The sequence below is a fragment of the Microcebus murinus genome, chromosome 27 (assembly GCF_040939455.1).
Source record: "Microcebus murinus isolate Inina chromosome 27, M.murinus_Inina_mat1.0, whole genome shotgun sequence".
Taxonomy (NCBI): domain Eukaryota; kingdom Metazoa; phylum Chordata; class Mammalia; order Primates; family Cheirogaleidae; genus Microcebus; species Microcebus murinus.
The window spans coordinates 1,564,352-1,576,331 of record NC_134130.1 but is presented as its reverse complement, the minus strand read 5'-3'; the positions used below and the strand labels follow the sequence as shown (position 1 = coordinate 1,576,331).

At 57.5% G+C, this 11,980-nt stretch overlaps 1 protein-coding gene across 4 annotated transcripts in view; it reads right to left on the bottom strand.

The window, feature by feature from the left end:
* Positions 1-383: 383 nt before the first annotated feature.
* DNMT1 (DNA methyltransferase 1) overlaps positions 384-11,980 on the bottom strand; it is a 43,162-nt gene continuing 31,565 nt past the window's right edge. For all 4 annotated transcript variants that reach the window (XM_012790673.3, XM_012790674.3, XM_012790675.3 and 1 more), the window contains 15 exons: positions 11,817-11,950; positions 9,965-10,138; positions 8,779-9,000; positions 7,857-8,049; positions 6,664-6,748; positions 6,343-6,471; positions 5,902-6,184; positions 5,199-5,340; positions 4,077-4,243; positions 3,535-3,712; positions 2,803-2,998; positions 2,324-2,490; positions 2,043-2,159; positions 1,280-1,370; positions 384-821 (listed from right to left, as the gene is read on the bottom strand). In XM_012790673.3, the coding sequence (XP_012646127.1) occupies positions 787-821; positions 1,280-1,370; positions 2,043-2,159; positions 2,324-2,490; positions 2,803-2,998; positions 3,535-3,712; positions 4,077-4,243; positions 5,199-5,340; positions 5,902-6,184; positions 6,343-6,471; positions 6,664-6,748; positions 7,857-8,049; positions 8,779-9,000; positions 9,965-10,138; positions 11,817-11,950 (2,313 nt within the window). In that variant the 3' untranslated portion in view covers positions 384-786. The remainder of the gene's footprint in view (positions 822-1,279; positions 1,371-2,042; positions 2,160-2,323; positions 2,491-2,802; positions 2,999-3,534; positions 3,713-4,076; positions 4,244-5,198; positions 5,341-5,901; positions 6,185-6,342; positions 6,472-6,663; positions 6,749-7,856; positions 8,050-8,778; positions 9,001-9,964; positions 10,139-11,816; positions 11,951-11,980) is intronic.

Below are 11,980 nucleotides of genomic sequence, written 5' to 3'. Positions count from 1 at the left end.
TGGCACCATTTACAGCAGGGGGTTTTGTCAGGGCGTGGGAATGCTCTGAGTGACTCCTCCTCTCTGGTTCCACCATCCACTCCATGGGGCTTCTGTCCTCATGGTCATAGGATGGCTGCTACACTGCCAGCCATCACAGCACTCTCCAGACCAAGGAGGGCTATAGGCCATGGGGAAGGCTGGCCAAGACTTTGCTTTAAATGGCTTTCCTGGAGGACACACTACCAAGTTCCACTTGCATCTCATTGGCCCAAATTGAGTCACAGAGTTGACTCCTACCCCCAAAACACAGACAACACAATGCCTCTGTGGGGGTCCCCTTTAGCAGTGAGGAGCCTATTCCTGTCCACCTTCAGCCAGAAATCACAAGTCACCACCTGGGCTGGTTTATAGGAGAGATTTATTTGAAGAAATATTACAACATATAAAAACTACATAAAGTCTTAATTTCCACTCATACGGTGGTAACATTTGATATAATGCATAATAAAAAACTTTTAAGGAATCTTCATTTTCTGAGGGTTCCCATGTATACATGTTAAATTTAAAAAAAAAAAACAAACCAAAAAAACCAAAAACTTTTAAAATCCTGAACGTACAAGGTACGGCACAATTTGATCACTAAGTCATCAGTTGATAAGCAAACCTCACAGGACAGCTCCGTGTCAGCCAAGGCCACAAACACCGTGCACAACACATTTGAACCGACAGATTTCAACATGTTAAAAATACAACATCAGTGCATGGATTCCTGGTGCTGGAGAAAAGGGTGACGGGAGGGCGAAGCTAGTCCCTGGCAGCTTCCTCCTCCTTTATTTTAGCTGAAGAGAAACAAAAGAAAAGGTCATTCCGGGGAACACACACGGTGTCACGCTAAGCAATGACGGCCGAGCACAGACACGGTCAATCGGGAAGCAAGTAACGCCCGGCGCCCATGTCAGCGACTGATCTAATGAGCAGCCGCGGCTCTAAGTGGACAATATTGGTGGAGACCGAGCACACCTCGAACGTGCCACAGAGGCGGGAGCATCCGAGGCAGGGCCTGCCGAGCCAAAGTCGCCCGCAGGAGCACGGAAGATGGCCTGCGACTGCACACCCGCTGCGTGCCAGGCGCCTGTTCTAAGCACAGGACGTGTGCAATTTGCTCAATCCTCGAGGAAGCCTCTCGAGAACAATGGGGCCATGGGGTGGGAGGGTGGGGGACTCGCCGGAGCCCCAGAGCCTAGAGCGTACCCAGCGTCCCCACACCGCCCCCCCACAGGGCGGCGGCCCGCCATACCTGAGGCACTGTCGCGCGCTTTGGCCAACATGCAGAGCCTGATCTCCAAGCCGATGGCTCTGGCCAGGGGAGGCGGCACCGCGTTGCCCACCTGCGGGAGGGGAGGAGGCGATGCCTGGTTTGCCCGGCCAGCCGCGTGCTGGGGACAAGTGCGCTGGGCCTCCGCTCGGGACGAGGATGAGGAGGATGACGAGGGTACCGGGCCCCTTGGGGAGGGGTCCTGGTCTCCTGCTCACACGGGTCCCCAGAGTGCATCCACCACAGCGGCCCTCAGACCCTCCCACTCCGTGTGAGTCATTAACACAGGAGGGGGCCTCTAGAGAGTTCCAGAAAGACTCTCGAAGACAAGGAAGCCGCCAAGACATGCTTCACTCCCAGCCAAGAGCGGCTGCTTCAGGAGGACGAGATTCGGGGGAAAGGGGGTGAAATGGGTGGTTTTCACCGGAACACCTGGGCCCCGGGGATGCCAGCCCCGTGCGCATCTCGTCCCCGCAAATCCACTCCATCAGGATGCCCGACTGCGTTGGCCTGACACCCGAGCAGCAGTCAGGGGTGACTGTACCGGTCTGTTTAACTCTTAGCCAGTGAGTTCCCGACCCGCCCAGTTCCGCCCGCTCCTGCGGCAGGTGGAGCCCTGGCCACGCCCCCGCCCCCGCCCCACCCCCGTGGGGCGCAGGCCGGCCGTCCAGCCTGGGGCAGCGGCTCAGTGCGGGACTCCCGCCAGAGCCCCAGGGAGGGCGGAGCAGCCGCGGTGGCCACTGACCTGCCGGTGCTTGTCCAGGATGTTGCCGAACAGCCGGTAGGTGTCGGGGAAGCCCTGGGAGCGGGCGCACTCCCGCACGCTCACCACGCGGTGCTGCTCCGGGTGCAGCACGCGGCCCTGGGGGCGACAGGAGCGGTGGGCAAGGGGAGGGGGTCAGGCCCACTCGCCACAGGGACAGGGAGAGAAAGGACACTGCCCCGCTGCGCCCGCACCGCCTGCTCCTCCCGGGCGCCAAGGCGCAGCGGCCTGACCCTGCGCCCCAGATGTCCCTGTCCACCTACCTGCTTGCCCATGGGCTCAGGGTTGGTGACGGTCGTGCTGAAGAAGCCGTCCCACTCGAGCCTTCCGTAGAGGCCGGCCCAGTGGTTGTGCCTGTTCCCGGTGTGGGGCAGGCACCAGGGGATGAGGGTGTTGAACTGCCTCGCCGCGGGGTCGCAGGCTTTGCCGGCTGCAAGAGAGGACTGCTGTGGGGCTGGGGACACGGAGTGGGACAGGTCCCAGGGATGGCACACACCAGCCCTCGGAGCTCTGGGAGGCAGGGACAGAGCAGGCACCTACTGTGTGGGGACCCGGCCGGGGAGAGAATCACTTCACCTCTCGGCAGCCATTTACTTGGGCAACCCGGCCTGGTGTGTCGCCGGCGCCAGCCCCAGCCGCAGCTAATGGGCAGAAGCCCGAGTCTCTGCTTCTCAGAAGCCCAGGCAACTGCCTCCTCCCCGAGCCCCCGCCGCTGCAGGGAGCCGCGGTCCCGGGGTCCCACCTTCCACGCAGGAGCAGACGCCGCGGAGGGCCCCGGAGCTGCTGCGGCCGTTCTTCCTGTCGTGGTGGGTGTACCGCAGCTTCCTGGCCATCGTGCCGTCCGAGAGCCGCACCTCAATGTTGGGCAGGTCGCGCCAGTCTGAGCCCGGGGCCAGGGGGATGTGCCGCATGCGGGCGGCCACCAACTCGCTCATGTCCTGAAAGAGCATGGTGGGCCCCGCTGTCACCTCACTCAGGGAGCATCTGAGCACCCAAGCCAAGCTGGGCACTGGGAACACTGCGCCACCCAGGAAGCCCCGTGGGGCTCGTGCCCGTCAGGGCGACACAAACTCAGGCTGGTGCACATGGCACGAGGACCCCAGAGCAGGGACACGGAGCAGTGCAGGGACAGGGCGGGCACCTGAGAAGGGCCGACTGGGGGCCAGTGTGTCACCAAAGCCAGGCCTATGGGGTGGGGACAGGCAGCTCTGGGGCCAGCCTTGGTGGATGCGGGAGAACACGCAGGAAGGGGAGTGGCCAGGGAGGCTAGGTGGGGTGGGCCGAGTCCAGGACAGCAGAAGCTCTGACTGTTGTCCCATGGGGGTGACTATGTCCACCGTGGGCGTCAGGACGTGAAGGAGCAATGCTGGGAGCCAGGGGACGACAGCGGTTTGGACTTAGGGCGGTGACAGGAGCAGACAGTGGACCCCAGGCCTGCGCGTAGCAGAGAGGACTCCCGGGAGGGCGGCGGCACCTTGCAGATGTGGTCCCTGAGGATGGGCTGGTACTGCGAGCCGCGCAGCTGCCGCTGGAACCAGGACTGGGGCTCCCCGTTGTACAGGATCTCCAGCGCCGAAGCCCCGTTCCGGACCTCGGGCAGGTCGGACATGGTGTCGCGCACCGTGATGGTTCGGTACGGCCCCGAGCTCAACCTACGACAGAACAGGCAGGCAGTCGACACCTCCGGGGACTCATGCCACAGGTGCGAGGTCCTTTCGTCACAGGTGCCACCCGCCTACTGCTAGCCATGCCCTCTCCAGCGGTCACAGCATGGCCCAGGGTCCCATGGGCGGCACTGTGCGCCTGGACGCCAACCGCAAACTTGCTGGGGGCGGGTGATGCAGGGTCAGAACTTAAGACTGGAGGTGGCAGAGCGCTAGTGTGGCTGGCCAGATGCCACACTGTCCACTCCTCAGCTCAGGCCTCTCGACAGAGACCCGAGCCCAGACCACCGCGTGATGCTCAGTCCCCGGGACCCACCGTGCAGCGCCCACAGCGGCCGGCAGGGCCTCTGACCTGGTGATGTTGCTGACAAACTTCTTGTCGTCTACCACGACGCTCAGCTGGCAGGCCCGGGGCGCGAACACATGCAGTGGCTCTGGGAACAGTGGGAGCTTCTCCCCAGGGGCCGCGGCCAGGATGATGGCTCGCCTCCGGGTCTGGGCCACGCCGTACTGGCCAGCCTGCGCGATGGGGACAGACACACATGGTCAGCGGGACACCTGCGCCCGGCCAGACCCAGGGCCAGCAGCACCCAAGTCACTGTGGGACCCCCGGCTACCCCAGCAGGTTGGTCCTAACAAGAGGTGGTACCAGATGGAAGGGCAGGCAGCCGAGCCCACGCAGTGGCTACTGGAGAAGACGGCAGTGAACCCCACTGGCGAGTCCCCCCAGCTTTTTAAGAGGGTATAAGGGACTCCAGGGCCTTAGCACTCAGGGAGGAGAGCAGCCGGGGGAGACCAGAGCCCTGCCGCCTGCCTGCCAGCCGTGGTCACAGGACAGAGAACACAGCTGTGACAAGGCTCGCCTGGTCAGCCTGACAGTCACTTGCTGCCTGGCGGCCAGCCCCGCCTTCCTATGTGGACAGCTGCTCCCTTTTCAGTCGGGCCCTCGATCGCCAGGCAGACAGACAGGGGACGATTTTCAGACAAGGCCTTGTCCCCGCTGACAGCCCCGTCCCTGCAGACACACTACTGGCAGCCGCTGGAGGGCAACCTGTGCCCCTTCTGGGGCTCTGTGGGTGCACAGGCACCCAGAGAGAAAAATGCCTGTTTTTCTTTTAAAACTATCAACTAGCTGGGCCTCCAAGAGGCTCTGCTGGCCCCACTTGGCACCCCCGTGCAGGGCCAACAGCTCCTCTCCTGGAGCTCCGTGGTTGGCCGCCCACCCTTCCCCACAGAGGGAAAGGCGCTGGGACAAGTGGCAAGAACCCCCACAGCCGGCGCTGTGCTGGCCCGGCAAGAACACAGCTCTGGAGAAGACGCCAGAGGGTCCATCTTCCCTGCCGGCAGTGCAGGTCCCCACGCGCCCCTGCTGCTCGGGTGGCAGCCCTGCGCCTTTGAACCCTACTCTTGGTTAGGGACACCTGCCCCTGCCCCTCCCCGCTGGCCACACGGCCCGCCCCAGTCCCAGGCCCACCTGCAGCACGCCGAAGGTGCACTGGTAGCCCATGCGGACCAGGCAGCGCAGCGTGAGCTTCAGGACCATGGAGCGCTTGAAGGAGACGAAGTTCCTGACGTTCTCCAGGAGGAAGTAGCGCGGCCGGTAGTAGTCGCAGTAGCTGCAGGGGGAGGCTGCAGTCACCCCACACAGAAGGGACAAGACCCACTTCAAGAGAAGCCACTCCCCAATGGGTTTTTTTGAGATAGTCTTGCTCTGTCACCCAGGCCAGAGTGAGGTGACATCAACAAAGCTCACTATAGCCTAAACTCCTGGGCTCAAGCGATCCTCCTGCCTCAACCTCCCGAGTAGCTGGGACTACAGGCATGCACCACAATGCCCGGCTAATTTTTCCTGTTTTTAGTAGAGACGGGGTCTCATTTTTGCTCAGGCTGGTCTTGAACTCTTGACCTCAAGCCATCCTCCCGCCTCTGCCTCCCAGAGTGTTGGGATGACAGGCGTGAGCCATCGTGTCCAGCCCCAAGCGCTCCTTGATTCAGGGAGAGCTGAGCTGTGCATTTCTGGAGGCAGAGGCCTCCCGCAGGGCACCCAGCAAGGCCAAGGTGAAACCAATCACTGCCGACACGTGGCACAGCCAGCATCTCAGGCACCCTGGCCCTGGGCTGTCTGTCTGGTCACCCTTGGCCAGCAGGTGACACCAAGGGGCTGCTGTCCCATTTACCTTAGGAATGAGACCACCAGGGAGTTTTTGAACTTGGAATAGGTCCTTGAGTTGAAACGGTTCATGCCACTGAAGCCCTGGCAGGGCGGCCCACCACACAGCATCTCCACGTCGCCCTTCTGGGGCAGCCTCTGGCCCCGGGAGTTGGTGGCCTCACCAGCCATGACCAGCTTGAGCAGGACGTTGCAGTCTTCCGTGAACACCGTGGAGCCAGGATTGTTCAGCCGGAAGGCCTGGGCCGCTGGGTCCCACATTTCGATGGCCCATAACGTCTCAGAGATGCCTGGCGGGCGAGAGGACAAAGGCGAGCTCGCAACCCGCTCGACCCTGCTCAGCGAGGCCGAGTCAGGATGGTGACCAGGGCCAGGGAGGTCGTTCAGGCAGAACCTGCCTGATCCAGTTTTCCTAGCTGTTCAGAGGCAGGACGCCTCTCGGGCTCACCTGCCTGGTGGAATCCCTCCGACAGCCCCCCGCAGCCAGAAAACACGTCCAGGGTGCGCAGTTTGGGCAGCTTGATTTCCATCTCTGGTTCGCTCGGCTCAGACGTTGGTGATCTGGGCTTGCCTTTCCCTGGAGGAGACAGGCCACTTCGAACCCAACTGGCTCTCTTTAAACGCCTCCTTAACACCCAAACGGCCTCACTCCCCCGAGCAGCAAAGCGCAGGGGAAAGGCCAGAATTCCCAGTCGGTCACGTTAGTCACGGTAAGTCCCTTGAGTTACAAAAGACAGACCTGGAAAGCAGCCTGTGGACAACAACATACCTTTTCCTTTCCCTTTCCCTTTATTTCCAGGACTACGGGCATGGTTTGGAGGGTCTTCAAAGCTTTTGGTCTTTGCGTTATAGGCCTGTTAAGGAGAGAACGTGATCATCCTTTGGAGAAAGGCACTGGTACCCTCTCTAAGGGCTACTTAAGAAGTTAAATTTGAGCCAGGCGTGGTGGCTCACGCCTGTCATCCTAGCACTCTGGGACGCCGAGGTGGGCGGATTGCTCAAGGTCAGGAGTTCGAAACCAGCCTGAGCAAGAGCAAGACCCTGTCTCTACTATAAATAGAAAGAAATTAATTGGCCAACTAATATATATAAAAAAAATGACCCGGGCATGGTGGCACATGCCTGTAGTCCCAGCTACTCGGAGGCTGACACAGGAGGATCGCTTGAGCCCAGGAGTTTGAGGTTGCTGTGAGCTAGGCTGATGCCATGGCACTCACTCTAGCCTGGGCAACAAAGTGAGACTGTCTCAAAAAACAAACAAACAAACAAAAAAAAGAAGTGAATTTGATAGTCACTTCATTTCTCCCTGAATAGGGCCACAAGCAATTAGCCTCCAATAAGCAGTTTTACTATGCTGGAAACTTAAAGAAAAACAAAGGGAAACCCTATTCTATTCGAACAAATATTTCATCTGGCCAACACTGAAATTCCTATTAGTATAGGCCCTTGGACTATTCATTCTAAAACAGGAAAAAGTGTGGTGTGGAAACTACTGTCTGATTAGGCCATTCATACTGCAGCCCAGGAAACACCGGCATGTATCATTTTAAGATAAGCCAACACAGGAAGGCATTGCTCCAAAAGTTCAAAAGTGATCAGCTTGATCAAAAAATTCCCGCATCTTTGACATAACCAGGGCCACCTGCATGGCTGCTCGGACCTGCCTGAAGGGACCCAGGGACATAGCTTCATCTCCCACGCGTAGCCTGACATTGGTCAGGCTAGCAGGGGCTGCCCGAGGGTCCTTAAAGTTCAACAGCAGTATGACACTAAATGGTACATTCTACATCGTAGTTCTTAAAGACCAGGAGAATTAGACTCTACAACAACCTGAACATCAGGGATTTGTTCTATGGAGAACTCTGCAATGACTCAAGCTACACTCCTTATGGAGCCCAGTGCCGAACTGCTTTCTGGCCAGACTGGCCCTGAAGCCTCCCCTCTAGTGAGCAGGGGCATCACCTCCAAAAAGTAGAAGCGGTCCGGGCCGCCCGTTGAATAATCCTGGACACACTCAGGCAGGTCTTCCCCGTACTCCACGGCGCAGCGGCCCTGCACGGCTGTGAAGTCCACCACGGCCTCCTCGTCGCTCCAGTAGAGCAGGTTGATGTCTGCGTGGTAGCTCGCTGGGGTGGACTTGTGAGTGTTCTCGGGCCTGCGAGCGGAAGGCACCTTGTTAGGGACTCTCTTGCTGTGAGCTTACACCGAACTAAATGGCGTCACATTCCCCAGGGGTGCTCAGGGGCCCCTGGGTAAAGAAACCGCCAGCCCCAGTTGGGTCAGCTTGACTGGTCGCTTTGCCCCACCTGTCTCCTGTAGAAGCTTCTCGAGAGCTTCGTTCCCTCACCTGTACCGGCTGCACCTCTTCCTGCTGTCCTGTTATTACAACTATTACAAAGACTCCAGAAAATCTCTGACCCGAGTTAGGGAAGAAGCGAGATGAGCACACCTATCTGCACAGGTTAGTTTCCGGTCAGCGCCTAACCACTACCAGTTACTGGGGCCCAACAAAAAGAAAAGAGTTAAGCCAAGAGCTTGGGAGAAGTAAGGAGAGAGAAAAACCCCAGAAACAGGAAGGGGGGCCTGGGAAGACGGGGAGGGCCCCGGACACTGCCCCCTGCTTGCATCACACTCGGGCTTCTGCTGAAGGCTTTCTCCTGGAGAAAGGGCTCTGCAGCCTTAAAGACCGAAAGGCTCAGGGCTGTGAAATATCATCGCCATAGTTGGCGTCAGTACCCACCAGATAACCAGAAACACTCGGCAAAGCAGCTCCCTCTACCCAACTCCTAAAACACAACCGTGGGTGCTATGCCACAACCCCGTCTCAAGCAGAGCCTTCTGGAAGAGTCAGCGGCCTCGCGGCGGGGCAGAGGCCTGTGCCGACCTGTAGAACTTGTTGAGCCTGATCTTGATGTCGGCCTCGTTGGGCTTGCCGTTGCTCTTCTTGGGGCAGAAGATCTCCTTTATCCGGCCGATCCGGTAGGGCTCAGGGGCGTCCAGGTTGCTCCCTTTGATGTAGTCCGAGTACTTCCGGTAGTGCTCTGGGTACAGGTCTTCGTCCACGGGCTCCTTCCGGGGGCGTTTCACAGGGCTGGACAGCTTGATGCTACGAGAGCAAGCGTGTGGCGTAAGTGAACGTTAAACCTCAAAGTAGTGAGCTCAGCACGACCGACTAGCGACAATAACCATTCACAGTCAAACACCCACGTAAGAACTACCGAGGCTCATGCCCTTAGAAAAGCTCTAGGTCAAGGTTCAGTCTCAGCTGCCTTGCTCTCCCCGCCAGCCCCAGAGTCTGATGGGCTGCAAAGGTGTCTGTGCTCACACCACTGACTGCCCCGCCCCTTCCTGCTGAGGACGACCAGGGCCCGGGGTGCAGGGTGACGCACTCCACCCTGCCGAGACCGGAGGAATGTCGGTGTGCTCCCCAGTTCTTAGTAACGGAACCGCGGGCGTGCAACGGGTCCCACCGGGACGCTAGGAAAATGAGATCGAACTGAGTTTGGAACATGTTGGCTGTAATTCCAATCACACCCTTGTTTTTAGAATGGACACAGAAGGGACTGGGTATGGAAATGGACTGTGGCCTTGATTTCTTTTTCTCGAAAGAGACACACAAGGAGGTCATCTGATGTGAGTTATTCTCAGTCAATGGGAATTACACCTGTTAAACTTTTCCTTTAAGCCAGGCACTGTGCAAAGCCTTTTAACTCACTCAATCCTTAGAGCCCTAGCAGGTGACATACTACTCTGTCCTTCTCACAGATGGGGATTGAGAGGAGGTCCCTGGCTCAAAGCCTCATGGCTGGTCAGAGGCAGAGCGGGGGGTCTCCAGCTGCCCCTGGCGCTGGCTGCCAGTAGGTTCTTGGACTTCGCACAGACGCACAGCTTCCCTCTGCAACGGAACTGCCATCGCGCTAGCCTGGAGCCGGGTGCTGTCGCCTGCCGCAGGTAGTGCTGTGACGGCTGGGCGACAGCTGGTACCGAGGGGGTGGGCGGGGATGTCTGCGTGGAGGAGGAGAGAGCAGAGCACCCTGGCCCTGCCCTGCCTGGGCAAAGGGGCCACTCACTTGAACGCGAAGGCCTCGGGCAGCAGGTACACGCCGTCGCCCACCCGATACTGAATGCCGTTCTTGGTGGCTGAGTAGTAGAGGACCTGGTCGTCCAGGTCTTCGAGCTGCTCCAAGACCCTGGGGATTTCTTTTTGTCTCATTTCAGCCAGACGGGCACAGCTTGCACAGAACCTGAAGGGACAGACATGAAGGACAGAAATGTGAGGTCCTGGCCAGGCACAGTGGCTCACGCCTGTCACCCTAGCACTCTGGGACACCGAGGCTGGAGGATTGCTCGAGGTCAGGAGTTCAAGACTAGCCTGATCAAGAGCGAGACCCCCGTTCTCTACTAAAAATAGAAAAAACTAGTCAACTAAAAATAGGACTAAAAAATTAGCTGGGTGTGGTGACTTGCACCTGTAGGCAGGAGGATTGCTTGAGCACAGGAGTTTGAGGTTGCAGTGTGCTAGGCTGATGCCACCACACTCATTCTAGTCCGGGCAACAAAGTAAGACTCTTACCTCAAAAAAATAAAAAAAAAGAAAGAAAGTAATGGGAGGCCCTGAGGCTGCTGGCTTAATCCACAGACCCTGGGGACCAGGACAGGAAGATACCTGCACATGCTCAAAGGAACTGGCTCTGTTGTACTTTACACTCATACTCTGAAGACACTTATTTGGGACGAAAGACCAAAGAGAGAACACAAACCAGAAATTTACAAGCCAATCCCACTTTTGAGTCATCAGGTCAAAATCCGGAAGATATTAGTCAACAGAATCTAGAATCTAGTTAAGAACACACTCAGAACAGCAGAGGCGGCTCATGCTGTTCTCTCTACAAAAGTGCTTGAGAAAGTTCAACATTGTTAATTAATAATCCCTTAAAGGAGAGCTGAAGAGTGCCTTAGACAGAGAAACCGAGCCAGGACAGACGCACCCAGGGCCCTTCCTGCCTCTTCCCCGCCGCCCCTGCTGCTGTCACTGCTCTGGAGGCCAGCTGCCACTTCTAGTAGAAGTGAGGTACAGGTTACAAAGAAGACACAGGGCACTACTAGATGTTTAAGAAAAAAGAACCTACCTAAAAGCAGCCGCCCCCCACAGTCAGAATAAAGTGAGATAAAAGATCTCATTTTCAAGAGAAAATACCTAAAAAAACAGAAGAAAATTTGCAAAATCTGCGACACACACACTGCGGGACACTCAGGAAGTCTTAAAATGCAAAGACAGGCTCTGGGCACAGGGGCTCATGCCTGTAATCCCAGGCGGGAGGATCGCTTGAGCCCAGGAGTTTGAGACAAGCCTGGGCAGCACAGTGAGACCCCGTCTCTATAAAAAATTTAAAAATTAGGGCCGGGCGTGGTGGCTCACGCCTGTAATCCTAGCACTCTGGGAGGCCGAGGCGGGCGGATTGCTTAAGGTTGGGAGTTCGAAACCAGCCTGAGGAAGACCCCATCTCTACTAAAAAAAAATAGAAAGAGATTAATTGACCAACTAAAAATATACAAAAAAAAATTAGCCGGGCATGGGCACATGCCTATAGTCCCTGCTACTCGGGAGGCTGAGGCATGAGGATCCTTGAGCCCAGGAGTTTGAGGTTGCCGTGAGCTATAATCACACCACTGCACTCCAGCCTGGGTGACAAAGCAAAACTGTTTCTTTAAACAAAAAAAAGTTAAATTAAAGGTAGCCCCTGGCTGTCTATATACTTAAAGCAACTCCCATAGAGTCAGGCTAGTTTTTGGTGAGCAGGGAACTGGGGCTGGGGGGAACACCCCTACCAGACCGAAATATCCAGAAATCAAAAGTGATCTGTGTAGAAAGTGCACAACCCCGAGGACAAGGACAGCCCTGAGCCCAGCCCTAGCACTCACTTGTACTTGTTGTCCTCTGTCGGCTGGGTTTTTGGGGGTGACTCAAATCTCGCGTAGTCTTGATCGTACCACAACTGGTAGAAATAGGTCTTCCTGTCGTCCCCTGCCAGCAGGGACTCAGGATCCAGGCCCCCCTGTGGAGACAGGAGCGGCTGTCAGCTGGC